Genomic DNA, 15,272 nt, shown 5'->3' with positions numbered 1-15,272 from the left:
AATCCAAATAAATAAATTCGTGTAAGAAAGAAATCAACTTCTAAACAGAAACAAAGGACAACTTACTCGTAAACGGCTACATCACCATATGTATTGCCAGCACACATGTAATTACCGCATGGCGAGAATGTCTGACACAGCACCGTGTTGTACACCCACTTATCTACCATGATTGTAGATGTAAACAATAAACATAATCACACAGCACGCGGGTAACAGAAGCTAATCACAGATATAACACACTACTTACTCACAGCCGTCTCTATCAGGCGGCTGTGACTTGCTGTACCACACACGCTCGATCGATTTGCCAATTGTAGTACTGATCGGAACGACAACGACTACTCGATTATACCATAAAAAGATTTTTATGGTCCTTTAGGAAAGAACCACAGTCTAATATAATAGTCGCGACAATATGCCTCGATTTTGTTGATACCGCGCCAGCAGAGCCCAAAGCGGCCAGTAACTTAAACTGTGAGTTCGGCGCGATCGTGAAAGCGAATAGTGGTTGTCTATTTTGATTTCTACAATGGTTTTTACAAGCGGAAGCGTTTGTAGCGGAATAAATTGTACAACAACAGGAAGAAGACACCACAGCTGTCTATTTTTAGGTTGGTTGGTTGTTTTGGGGAAGCAGACCAGACAGCGAGGTCATCGGATTAGGGAAGGACGGGGAAGGAAGTCGGCCGTGCCCTTTGGTAGGAACCATCCCGGCATTTGCCTGGAGCGATTTAGTGAAATCACGGAAAACCTAAATCAGGATGACAGGACGTGGGATTGAACCGTCGTCCTCCCGAATGCGAGTCCAGTGTCTAACCACTGCGCCACCTCGCTAGGTGTGTCTATTTTTAGGTTTCCTAAGGATCCTGAAAGGTATATACCATCATGTTACTAAACTGTATCGTCAGGATTTACTTGCAAACTACATGTGTATTAATCATCAATGTTTCATTTTGAGAGCAGAAAATGGCTAGTTAATAGCAGACGAGAAGACCTTATGAAAAAAGACCCACTTTACCTGTATAATAATATTAGGTTTTGTTCGCTACATTTCGAACAAAACCATTTCAAGAACGCAGACAATAATAAACTCGTGTGGAATGCAGTACCCACAATGTTTGACATCCCAAATAAGCCACCTCAACTGACGATGAAGAAGAAACTGCCACAAAGATTCGACAATCCATCTAAAGCTGTAAAACAGTCCTATGACACAGAAGCAGCCAGTTCAACTCTCCATGTATCAGTGCCAGATTCGTGTGAATCGTCAACACATACCTGCTTTGACGATGAAGTGATTAGATTAAGTACAGTTATTCGTGTCTTACAAAAGCGTAATGTTTGGTATGTATTTCATTCATTTCTGTTATTATTCACTTAATTTTTCTTGCTTCCTTCGTGTGATGACATTATTTTGTTAGCACCTTGTTCATTGACAGATTGTTTGAAAATTATTTAAATATTTGGTTTTGCGTGAAATGTAATCAGCTCATTATAATGAAACTTCCTGGCAGATTAAAACTGTGTGCCGGACTGAAACTCGAACTCGGGACCTTTGCCGTTCGCGGGCAAGTGCTCTACCAACTGAGCTACCCAAGCACGACTCACGCCCCGTCCTCACAGCTTTACTTCTGCCAGTATCTCGTCTCCTAACTTCCAAATTTTACAGAAGCTCTCCTGCGAAACTTGCAGAACTAGCACTGCTGAAAGAAAGGATATTGCGAAGACATGGCTTAGCCATCATCAAAGCTGTGAGGACGGGGCGTGAGACGTGCTTGGGTAGCTCAGTTGGTAGAGCACTTGCCCATGAAAGGCAAAGGTCCCGAGTTCGAGTCTCGGTCCGGCACACAGTTTTAATCTGCCAGGATGTTTCATATCAGTGCACACTCTGCGGAGTGAAAATCTCATTATGGAGCTCATTATAATGTTTCAACATATTTCTCCCACTATTTGGCAGTTGCTTGTCCCACTTAGAATAATATAAAGATGAAGGTCGTACTTCTGGCAACAGGCGGCAATGACAAACACAGTAGGCCTACAGAACGATAAATGAGCTGTCAATCGCTTTTCCTTGAAGAGGTACATGTCTGTGCTTGTTACATGCGAATCCGTGTATTTATATTCTTTTGATATCAACGTGGTAAGCTGCAATTCTATCCAATGTCACAAGTGCTTCTTCACGAATGTGTTGTAGCTTGCCACTCGATTCGTGGTTTTTGTCCATACTTGCGCTTAGTTTAGAATCATTCTTAGAAACATATACGCCTTCTGATACTATACAAACCATTGGCGGCAAGAAAATCATTCAAATATTTCGTAAATTACGTAGGAAATGGATGCAAAACAAACATTATGCTTACGACGCGTCTGAATTTCATCTTACTCGCCGCTTGGAGCGCTACTGTCGCTCCCTTTGTCAAACGGTATCTACTTTTACAGCAGTGATTGTTGCGACTGTTATATTAAACTGTGAAAGAACATTCTTTAATTTAAATTATTACACAAAATAATGAAATATAAAGCACTAGAATTAATAAATAATTGTAAGTGTACATAGAACAAAGTGTGTGTGTGTTTTTTTATAACTGTCGACTTCCAAATTCGGAGAACTACCACAATCTAACATAACAGTCGCGATACTCACTGCTGTTAAAGTTGTTACCATTTGACAGCTGGAGCGACACTAGCGTTCCAAGCAGTGAGAGAGGAGAACTTCAGACGCGTCTAAACATAATGTTTGTTTTGTTTCCCTTTCCTACGAGATTTGGGAAATATTTGAATTATTTTCTTGGCTCCGAGAGTTTGTGTAAATGTTGTAAGACATAGATGTTTCTAAAATAATTCTAAAATAAGCGCAAGTAGGGATAAAAATAACAAATCCAGTGGCAAGTTACAATACATTCATGAAGAAACACTTGTGACGTTGGACAGAATTGCAGCTTACTGCGTGGATATCAATGTAATATAAACACATAGATTCACACATAAGAAACTGCTCCCAGCCACGACCGCATTACTTACCACCATCTCAAACACTGCACTCCCTCCTTCCTTGCAGTCCTTGCCGCCCTCTACAATGTAATCCTTGCCACTGGCTTCTACCCCGACAGTGGAAAACCTCCCATATCTTGATGTTCTCCAAACCCAATAAGCCTCCTTCTGATGCCTCTTCCTGTCACCCTATACATCTCACCTCAGTGTTCAGCAAGCTCTTGGAATCCAACTTTACCCGGTGCATCCATCACCACCTCCACTAACACCACCTCCTCCCCAACACCCAATGTTGCTTTCGATTTTCCTTCTCTGCCAATGACCAACTCCTATGCCTTGCTCATCTCCTCTCCCTCCAGCTTAACTCCTGTTGCTCTACCATTTTTGTCTCCCTCGACCTCGAAAAGACCTATGACCGTGTATGGCATCCTGGTCTCCTGTTTAAACTCCAGACCTACACCCTTACTATCAACTATGTCTGTCAGATTGCCTCCTTCCTCTCCCACCGCCTCTCCTACATGACCATCCATAGCGCCAATTCCCACATCTTCTACCCCTCCACAGATGTGCCCCAGGGTTCTGTCTTCTCTCTCTGCTCTACCTTCTGTACATGGCAGATATACCCCAACCCCCCCTCCAGTCCACCTCCTGCAGTATGACTTCACCATCCTTGCCTTCGCTCCTACCCTTCAATGGTCCCAATGCCTCCTCCAGAATCACCTTGACCTTTTCGCCACATGGTGTAAGCAGTGGCTCCTTAAAATCAATCCTTCCAAGACCCAGGCAATCATCATAGGTTGTACCACTCACTCCTTCTGGCTCCTTGATTTTTCCCTTACCATCTGCATCTGTCCTGTCCGTGTCTCCACAACCCTCACCTACCTTGGACACACCATTGAACGTCACCTCACCTGGATCCCTCATATCTGCTCTATCCAATCCACAGACCACAAGCACCTCCAACTCCTTAAACTCCTCTCTGGCCAGATGTAGGGGTTGAACCCCTCTACCATCCTCCATACCTACAAATTCTTAACCCATCCCATCCTCTGTTATGCCAGTGGCACCTGGATATCCGCCACCCCCTAAATTCTATAAGCCCTCCAGATTCTCAAGCGCCATGCACTCTGCCTCACCTTGCGTATATGCCTCCTGTCCCCCATGCGGATCCTCTGTGACCTGATTCCTCCCGCCCTCCCAACCTGCTCCTTTTCCTCAAATGTGTCTGCACCCTCTACACCTCCCACTGACTTGATCCTCCTCATCCCCTGATTGCTTCTCTCCTCTCCATCCCTGTCAGCTGCGGTGCCTTCACCATTGTGTGCCCCCTACCCTCCACCTCTACACCCTTCATCCCCTTTCCCAAGGTGACTTCCATCAACTCCCCCTCCTGGATGATGCCCTCTCTCCCTCCATTTATTGCTCCTATCAACTCTGATCCTCACCTCCCCCTCCTTCCCTCTGTCCTTTTCCTGGGCTCCCTCTTCCCCCTTTCTATCCTGTTTTCTTCCTGCCTACCCTCTCTCTAACTCCTTTCTGTCCCCCAAGTCCTTTTGCTTTCCCTTCCACTAGCTTTCCCACTCCGTCTCACGTCCACCTTGCCCCCTCTTTTTTCTATGTCCTCTCCCTACATCGACTCACCCCGTTTTTTCTTTTCCTCTCCTCCCACCTTTTTCCCCCTCATCAGGCCGGTTCCTCCGCCCACCCCCATCTTCCGTCGTGTCGCCTCTGTAGTGCTGTTTTAAGTGAATGTTCAGTGTTGTGCATCTCCTGTCAGTGTTGCGAACAGCCACCATACTGTCTCGAGTTGTGTTTTTTTTATCTTGTGGGGTCAGAAACCAGACTGTCGCCATGTTTTTTAACTGTTCCTGTCTACTTACTGTGTGTCTTCATCCACATCGTTAATATCATGTTTTTATATTTCAACTTCCACGACTTCCACCATTTTACAGTTTTTTAAGTAACCGTTTAACGCCTTTTTTATTGTTTGTTTACATTCTCATTATGTTTTTCAAACTTTTCTGTAGGCTGTAGAGCGGCCTATTATGCTGCTGCCAGCCCCCCAGAGGGGGAGAGGGGGGGGGGGGAGGGGAATCGAAATACAATAAATGAAAAAAAATACGTAAGAAGCACAGACATGTACCTCTACAAGCAAAAGGGATCGACATCCCATTTGTGGTTCCATAGACCACAGTGTTTCAGTCATTGTCGCCTGTTTCCACAAGTACAACCTTCATCTTTATATTTTCTAAGTGGGGCTAACAACTGCCAAGCAGTGGGAGAAATATGCTGTTAGTGTAAACCTCAAGTCCTCAAAGCCAATAATACCATCAGAAGTGCTGTCATATGTTAAATTTACCATTAGAGACTTTTCGTCCAATGGCATATGCGCTAGTTTATCAGTATCAGAGAAATGCTGTACCTTCTGCATAAAGAGGTAGAACATATTGTCACTCATCTTACATTTAATTTGTATCCCTTCCACATACCTCTGTAATGTACGCACTGATCGAAACATAAATCAGCAAACAGCTTATTTTTGTCTTTCCATCGTACAGATGGTATGCTAATTTGACTTAACAACAAGTCAAGGGCATCTTTTTTTTAAATATCGGGCCCTATAGTCTTTAAAATTTGTTTGTCCTTCTTCAGTTGATTCTTATGATACAGTTTCTGTTGGTGTCTGTACTCAAAATGAGAGGCACTTTCCTTGTCCTGTAATACATTTGCACGGAGTCTAGCGATCTTCAGATTCTGATACTCCACACGCATTTTCTAGACACAAATAACTAGTCTTAATTTTACCACTTCATCGTCAAAGCAGGGCTGTGTTGACGATTCAGATGAATCTGGCACTATTTATTTAATGTAATCGTATGGCCAGGGCCCCCTGTCAGCCAGACTGTTCGCCGGGTGCTGGTCTTTCAATTTGACTCCATTTCGGCGGCCTGCAGTCGATGAGGATGATAGATGATTATGAGGACAGCACTACACCCAGTCCCTGGGTGAAAAAATTCCCTCACCCAGCCATCAGTTGAACCCGGGCCCAGAGGATTGACAATCCGTCATGCTGACCATTCAGCTACTGGAGGCAGACAATCTGGCACTGATATATGGAGAGTTGAACTGGCTTCTTCTGTGCCATAGGAGCGTTTTAAAGCTTTAGGCGGATTGTCGTACCTTTTAACAGTTTCTTCTTTATCGTCTGTTGAGGTGCCCTATTTGGAATGCCAAACAATTTGGTTAACTGCATTCTACATTGTCTGCATTAATGAACTGGTTTTGTTCGACATGTAGCGGACAAGACTTAACATTATTATAAAGGTAAACAGGGTCATTTTTCAAAAGATGTTCTACTCTGCTATTCATTATCCATTTTCTACTTCTAAAACGAAACATTAATCATCAATATACATGTAGTTTGCAAGCGAATCCTGACGATACAGTTTAGTAACATGATGGTATATGCCTCTCAGGGTCTTTAGGAAACCTAAAAAAAAGACAGATGTTATCTTCTTCTTGTTGTCGCTGCAATTTATTGCCCTACGCTATGTTCCCATTTGTAAAAACCATTGTACATGCCAAAATAAACAACTACTATTCGCTCTCGCTTTCACGATCGCTCCGAACACAACAGTTTAACTTACTGGCCGCTTGGCGAGTTGGTGGCGCACTAGGCAACAAAACCGATGCGAAGTGCCGCGACTGTTATGTTAGACAGTGGAACTAGCGAACCCGACATATAAGCGGATACAGAATAGTTAACTCTACACAAAACAGAGCTTTCAATATAATATCGTGCAGTAGATGGGCGCTTTTCCATAACGATCACCTTAAGAACAAAGATGTTTCACTCCCTAATATCTATATACGCAATTGAACATCAACACATGCACCAAAGAATGAATTCTTCCCATTTAAATAGCTACAAATTAAATTTTAACAACTAACGAAAATAACAAAACATGAAGACTGAATATTGAGCAGAAGTCAAGCTTATGGCAGGATACGTCGCATGCAGATACATAAGCACAATAATTCTATTAACACATGTCGATAGGAACAAATAAGAAATAGTATTTACAGTTACATATCCAAGAATGGAATTTCGACAAATGAAAATTACGGTACACGAAAATTGTGCTACTGTCAAGCATATGGTAGGGCTAATATACACACATGCTTAAAGCATCAAAAACATTTTCCATGCCACCAAACCTAAAAGATGATGATAAATTGCTATTAAGTAATACTTGAATATTCATCAAATGCTTCTTAATGTTATTACACAATCGTTTAATTCAAAGAAATTTCATTGCAGTTTCCTCCATACAGATGTACGATACAATGACATGTCTGCTTTGACAAACAATGCACTTTCAGCTGACCTGTTTTGATGAATTCATTCTTGGTGTCTAAATATCCAGATATAATTAGTCAAGCGTGAATGTCATAAACGACAGAATATAGGAAAATTTTGCCATGTGACCACAACATCACTTTCAGTAACTTTTTCTAAGCTTTATGACTGGATAAGGATATGCATGGTGTTGTTTGAAATACATGCATAGATTTTCATTATGCCGTTTCTTAACCAGAAAAACCACTGGTTAAAAACTAAAACCAGATATAAGAGAACAAAGCAAGAGATTACTTGTACAGTATTTATTCAACTTATTTTCAGCTAAAGGGTTTAAGGAAGCAATCATATTATAATCATCAATGTTTGCATGGTTACAGTTTTTGGAAAATCTTCTACTGATAAGGTACAGAAATACATTAAATCGTTTCTTATAGTAAGCCACTACTTGTCACTTCCTACAATATCTCTACATACGCAAAAAGTCTGTAAAACTTTATATATGCAAGCGACTCTTCATTTATCTTACAAAGATCGGCATTTCGCATCAGTCTACTTTAAGTTTGAACATTTTTAATTTCAGCTTTAGTTAGTGTATCGAAACAATGAGGCAGATTGGGGAAAATTCTTTGGAATCGTATCTTCACAGTAACTGTGATCGAACATGTGGGTATGTCTGTTGATTTCCTTTCACGTCTTTCGATATATCAAATGGTATAATGTCCTCTGCTTGGCAAGTGACCGTAGATCTGTTGTTACGTATGCAGAATTTTTCGGAATTGTTCCTATATATCAGCCTCTGTTGGGTAGGAGACCTAAGGTATACCTCTCATCGGCACTATAACAATAATTGCTAGCCCATTCTGGGTCACCAAACACATCTAGCATCCGAAAAATGTTATTTTATTAATAGTGATACACATTTATTATGCTTAACGTAGCACTCTTTACTAACATGCAATTTACCATGTAGATTAGGCCACCACCTCATCTTTAAACATCATTTCTACAATTACAACAATGTTCTACATCCTGGAGGACCTCCTCACTACAGATCAGTTGTAATGAAAGTAAATCTAATCTAACCCAAGAAAACTCACCTTTAAAGACTAAACAAGTAGTCTTTGAAAGACTACAGAAACAGTTTTCCATATGTTGCATACCTCACAACGATTTAAGTGAAAATATTCGCAATCTGTATTTCTCTGCACTGAGAATTGCATCAGTAGTAGGCTGTCTTCACGACATTGCCAGTTCTCATAACTACATCTTCTGTAAGGTCCGCTGTAATTGTGGTGTGACACGATGAGAGGGATACAATTTTAAGGCTTTTGTACTTAGCTATTTGACAGAGGTATCTAATGTAATTTAGGAAATATCATTCCAGCACCTGAATTTCCAGGAACAAAGTAATGCACTGACGGTTTACAAGCAATCTCATCTGAATTATCACCCTATACCTTTAATTTTGAAACATGTTTTGAACACACACACACACACACACACACACATGACGCCGATCCTGTTTTATACTGTTTTCAGAATAAAAGTATTCAGGCATGTAAGAGCTAAATTTTCTCCAAATTAGTGTCCAGATTAGAGTCTACATTTATTTTACTACATCAACAGTAAGTTGAGTTTTGTCTTTTACAGATAAAATTTGTAGATGGCAAAGCAGTTTTACAACAAACAAAACCTGAAAACTATAGAAGCAAATGATAATTTAGTGTAACAGTATTGCTTGGTAGATAAGCAGTATTTATTTATTTAGTGTATAAGACTCTGAAACCTTCATGGTGGCCAGAAAACATGTGGTTCTTGTTGTGGTCTTCAGTCCAAAGACTGCTCTCCTTGCTACTCTATCCTTTGCAAGCCTCTCCATTCTCAAGTAACTACTGCAACCTACATCCCTCTGAATCTGCTAACTGTATTCATCTCCTGGTCTCTCTCTACAATTTTTACCCTGCATACTTCCCTCCAGTACTAAACTGATGATACGTTGATGTTTCAGAATATGTCCTACCAACTGATCCGTTATTTTAGTCAGGCTGTTCCATAGCATTCCCTTTTACCCAATACTATTCAGTACATCCTCATTTGTCACGTGATCTATCCATCTAATCTTCAGCATCCTCCTGTAGCATCACATTTCAAAAGCTTCTTTTCTCTTCTTGTCTAAACTGTTTATCGTCCATGTTTCATATCCATACGTGGCAACACTTCAGACAAATACTTTCAGAAAGGACCTCCTCACACTTAAATCTTTACTCGATGTTAATAAATTTCTCTTCTTCAGAAACGCTTTCCTTGCCATTAACAGTCAACATTTAATACCCTGTCTACATCGGCCATCCTCAGTTTTTTGTTTCCCAAGTAGCAAAACTCATCTACTACTTTAAGTGTCTCATTTCCTAATCTAATTCCCTCAGCATCACCTGATTTAATACGACAACATTCCATTATCATCGTTTTGCTTTTGCTGATGTTCATCTTATATTCTCCTTTCAAGACACTGTCCATTCTGTTCAACTGTTATTCCAAATACTTTGCTGTCAGCAAACCTCAAAGTTTTTATTTCTTCTCCTCCTCTAAATTTTTCTTTTGTTTCCTTTACTGCTTGTTCAATGTATAGACTCAATAACCTTGGGGATAGGTCAAAACCCTGTTTCACTCCATTCTCAACCATTGCTTCCCTTTTGTGCCCCTTGGCTTTTGTAACTACCATCTGGTTTTTGTAGAAATTTTATACAGCCTTTTGCTTCCTGTATTTTACTCCTGACTCCTTTAGAATTTGAAAGAGAGTATTCCAGTCAAAACTGTCAAAAGCTTTCTCTAAGTCTACAAATGCTATATATGTAGCTTTGTCTTTCTTTAACATAGGTTCTAAGATCATCCGTGTGTTCATTATTGCCTCACGTGTTTCTACATTCCTATGGAATACAAACTGATCTTCACTGAGGTCACTTTCTACGAGTTTTTTCCATTCCTCTGTAAAGGATTCGTGTAAGTATTTTGCAGCCATGACTTATTAAACTGATAGTTCGGTAATTTTCACAACTGTCAGCACTTGCTTTCTTTAGAAGTGGAATTATTATATTCTTCTTGAAGTGTGAGAGTATTTCACCTGTCTCATACATCTTGATTCCCAGATAGAAGAGTTTTGTCACAGCTGGCTCTCCCAAGGCTCTAAGTAGTTCTAATAGAATGTTGTTTACTCCAAGGGCCTCGTTTCTACTTATGTCTTTAACTGCTCTGTTAAATTCTTCATGCAGTATCATATCTCTCAACTCATCTTCATCTATGCCCTCTTCCATTTGCATATAGTGCACTAATAGACAACGTCCTTGAACAGACCCTCTATATTCCACATTTCAGTTTTCACTTCTCTGCTTAAGGCTAGTCTGCAATCTGAGCTCTTGGTAGTCATACAGCATACAGGTGGTTCTCTTTTTTCTAAAGGTCTCTTTAATTTTTCTGTAGGCGCCATCTACCTTACCGCTAGTGATGCTTCTACATCCTTACATTTGTCTTCTGGCCATTCCCACTTAGCCATTTTGCACCTCCTGTTGTCTCATTTTTAAAATGTTATTGTGCCTTTACGCTTGCTCCATCTACTGCATTTTTATACTTTCTCCTTTCATCGATTACATTCAATATCTGTTGTGTTGCCCAAGGATTTCTACTAGCCCTCGTCTTTTTACCTACTTGATCCTCTGCTGCCTTCACTATTTCATCTCTCAAAGCTACCCATTCCTCTTCTACCATATTCCTTTCTCCTGTTCTAGTCAATCATTCCCTAAAGCTCCCTCTGAAACCGTCTACAACCTCTGGTTCTTTCAGTTTATCCAAGTCCCAGCTCCTTAAATTCCTGTATTTTTGCAGTTTCTTCAGTTTTAATTGCACTTCATTACCAGTAAATTGTGGTCAGAGTCCACATCAGCTGCCGGAAATATTTTAAAATTTAAAATCTGCTTCCCAACCATTACATAATCAATTTGGAACCTTCAGGTGTCTCCAAGTCTCTTCCACATATACAACGTTTTCTCATGATTCTTAAACCAAGTGTTAGCCATGATTAAATTATACTCTCTGCAAAATTCTGCCAGGCAGCTTCCTCTTTCATTCCTTTCCCACAGTCCATATTCACGTACTACTTTTCCTTCTCTTCCTTTTCCTTATATCGAATTCCAGTAGCCTATCCATGTTCCTATTTTTTACGCATTACTAAACCTATTCCTGCATTTCCCCTACTTGATTTTGTATTTATAACCACATATACCTTTAATCTATCCATTTCCCTTTTTAAATTTCCTGATCTACTGCCGAATTAAATGATTTGACATTGCATGCTCTGATCCATAGAACACCAGTTTTTTTTTTCGTGTTGATGATGTCCTCCTGAGTAGTCCTTGCCCGGAGATCTCAACGGGGGACTATTTCAGCTCCAGAATATGTTACTCAAGATGATGCTATCATCATTTAACTATAGAGTAGATCTAGATGCTCTCAGGAAAAATTACGGCTGTAGTTTCGCCTTGCTTTCAGCCATTCGCAGTGCAAGCACAGCAAGGCCGTGTTGTATGATGTTACAAGACATGTAGGATATTTATCACATTAAATGTCACCTCTATCATTCTTAACTCTAATAATGTATGGTGTAGATAGCGGTTGTAAGCAGTGTAACTCAGTTCTACGCAAAATAAATCGAATTTAAGTAGAAAGAAACTGAGGTTAAATATCGACTGTTGAAAAGAAATGTAAAAACTTAAAGTGATAATCTTCTGTTGTAGGCTTTGGCCAATTAGGTATCTTTGTAAGCCCTTTACTGTTCAGTTGCCTTTGTGTAAAATGCTCTTTAAATGCACCAACTGCCACAATTTTCTCCATATTCTGAAGTAATTGACACTAAAATTACGGAAAGAGATATTGAATGCCTTCAAGGAGTCTGAAATAACAGCAAATCTCAAATAATCAGAGACCGCCAAGAAACAAATTTAATCGCACAGTCATATAGAAACACCTAATTGTATTGGATGTGTTGATTCAAGCTTAAAAGCTATTTTAAAAAATCTGTGGCAAACTATAGGAAACAACTTGAAGCGTCTCTCAGTTTATGTACAGAATCCATAGATTTTTCATAAACGAATAATGTTTGTCCAGTCCCATCTCGTGAACATTGCTGAAAGAAGCGTTTCTTGTCTAACATCAACAACAAAAATGAAGTTTTGAAAAGAGTAGAACAAAGTTTGTTAGAATTTCTATCTTGTTGACAAAATTTACTTTCATCTGAGTTCTGAAAAAAGGCAGCAAACTGGGCCATCTCTGTGACATAGATGTAGAGGTCGGATGTAGAACAACATACATAACATTTTGATGCTATAATGACATTATAAATTGTATAGTACATTTCGTAAAGTGATGTAATCTTGCCATCATTCATTCACCTTAATGTGTAGAGGTTTCATTTTGGATTATATTATGATATCATTTGTAATACAAGGTTTAGGTGTATTTAACATTTTTCCATGAATTAGTTTCTTTGTAAACAGTATTCAAAGTAACCTATGAATCTGTTCCAGAATTGGCTACACTTTTCTTTAATTATGCATCTGTTCCAGAATTGGCTACAGTTTTCTTTAATATTAAGTGTGGTGAGTATGTCTCTCCAATTTGTATTTAACAAATTATCTTTGCATTCTTCAATTCCTTTATCATTTGTTGAACTAGTAGTTTTGAAATTATTTTTAGTTGCATCATGCACTTGGATATTCAATGTCAGCAAATGACCATTGTGCTCTGAGACACCATTAATTATACCAGAATTACAATATGACTGTGCAGACTCAATGAACCTCTGAAAATATTAACGATAACAATGTTGCTGGTTCCAACATTATTTTTGCAAACTGTACAAGGGAACGATGTTATATGAAACGAAAGGAACTTTTAGAGTAGCTCCAGCATAGGTACATTCTAAAAAATTTAAATTAAAATGTCCACTTAACTTTTTGTTGATGAACCAAGTTATTTGATAAAATAAAAAATTACTAGATGGATCCCTATAAATTGTGACTGTTTTTGTTAAATTTCCAAGAAAGGCTAACTGTGCAGCACAAGCTTCAAAATGGTTATTATTGCAAAATCTATCAATATCAATGTTTTTATTCTTGTGTCTTATATTAATGTAAGTGGCAAAACCTTCTTTTATATTACATTACATTAGTTTTATTATGTTAGACCCATAGTGACAGGTCTCTAGGCTGTTGAATGAAGTCAAAGATGTCCATTTTATTTTTTAAACCCTCGAGCGGGGTTTTTATAACGTGAGCAGGGATGTGGCATACTTCGTACACATGTAAACAATAGCTGTCTTCATACTAACAAGATAAAAGTGTATGAGCAAAACTACTGTTTAATCTCAGTATAATGAAACAACGATAAACTGAAGTTTCATAATATGAGCTACAAAGGTTGGTGGCTATTTAATTAATCAATAATAAAATAAACTTTCATTGTATCATTCAGTTGCCAGGGATGGCTGTTACCCCGCGGTAATGACTTACTCAATGTATTCAACAGTGCAGCTGCATCAGAGCCCAGGCAATCACTTATTTGATTACTAATAGTTATCTCATAGCCAAATGCCTCCTTGGGGGTTATGGTGCTAGCTCATATTCTGGGTCTTTCCTTACGTGGAATGTAATTTTTTCTCACACAGCTCTCTGTCTATTTCATATTACTCGTCAATAGTTAACACCAATATGTTGTTTTATTAGAGCACTACCTCTAATTATGAAATACCCTAAAGCATTAAATGTAAGAGTGTTTGTAAAGATATTTTCCTATGGTATTGAAGGAGTTGCCCAACAGAAATTTCTTTATTTCAGGCTTAAACTTGATCATATTATCTAGATAACATTTAATGTGGTTGTCAAATACATGTATACTCATGAATCTGTCTCCTGTTTGACTTAACAGTAATGTCTTGACCTGGTTGCTAAGTTGTGCCCATTCATATTTAGCATTCCTGTATCAGTAGCCTAATAATATTCAGAAACATGTATTATATCAACATTATTTGGAGGTTCCAGTTCGTTTAAGCATATTAGAAGTAAGTTTACTGTATGTCTTAACTCTCTAATTTTTGATTCAGTACATGTTCTTTGATTTGTTTTTAACTTGATCTAGTTTCAATTATGTAAGTTCTTATAATACTGATAGCCTGAAATCTGGATTTCTCCTAAAAATGTACTACATACATCTCTACCCTTCTAAATCTGTGCAATATCTAGATTGTTTTTGTTGATGTTTTGTGTTTTGTGCCATCTAATGAAGAAAATATATATTTATAACAAACCTCGTCGTTCTTCCTAGAGGACCATCTTTGAAAGGAAGTTCAAAATAGACAATTGGCCACAGCCAGAAAACCAAGCTGTAAAATCTACTGATCCATCTAAAGATGAGAGCGTAGGCCTCAAAATGGGTTATGGAATAAATAAAAGTGACTGAAATAGAAACTGTTTTAATTTATCTTTTATGTCAAAAATAGATGCAGTTTCCTAACTGCAGTCAAACATGGGCGACATAAGTGTATGAAAATGACTTTGCATACACTAAATCACAGAACTGTCGATCAATCAAAATAATGGGATATTTTAATCCAGTCAAGTATAAGTAATCCTACAGAGCCTTATCATTCAGAACATAATATCCTTCAGGGCAATTCACATAAGCCATCATGTCACTCATCACGATATAGGGCATATTCAAATTATCCCTTAGGCGACGCCACATCAGTATGATAACAAGTAGCCCTATATCAAATGGTGAAAGTGATATTATGAGTTACCATTCCTGATACAAACAGTATACAATTGGAACCGAGGAACTAACAACAATAAAGTTTATTAGTGACCAA

The 15,272-nt window shown here is 38.9% G+C and overlaps 1 protein-coding gene across 5 annotated transcripts in view; it reads right to left on the bottom strand.

Annotated features, from left to right (window-relative positions):
* LOC126474917 (THO complex subunit 6) overlaps nucleotides 1-232 on the bottom strand; it is a 67,989-nt gene extending 67,757 nt beyond the window's left edge. For all 5 annotated transcript variants that reach the window (XR_007586605.1, XR_007586602.1, XR_007586603.1 and 2 more), the window contains exon 1: nucleotides 67-232. Coding sequence is in view for 1 of the 5 variants with exons in the window: in XM_050102425.1 (XP_049958382.1) it covers nucleotides 67-170 (104 nt within the window). In the remaining 4 variants the exon portion in view is untranslated. The remainder of the gene's footprint in view (nucleotides 1-66) is intronic.
* Between the last annotated feature and the right edge of the window lie 15,040 nt (nucleotides 233-15,272).

The sequence above is a fragment of the Schistocerca serialis genome, chromosome 1 (assembly GCF_023864345.2).
Source record: "Schistocerca serialis cubense isolate TAMUIC-IGC-003099 chromosome 1, iqSchSeri2.2, whole genome shotgun sequence".
Taxonomy (NCBI): Eukaryota; Metazoa; Arthropoda; class Insecta; order Orthoptera; family Acrididae; genus Schistocerca; species Schistocerca serialis.
This window is presented reverse-complemented; position numbering and strand designations above follow the sequence as displayed.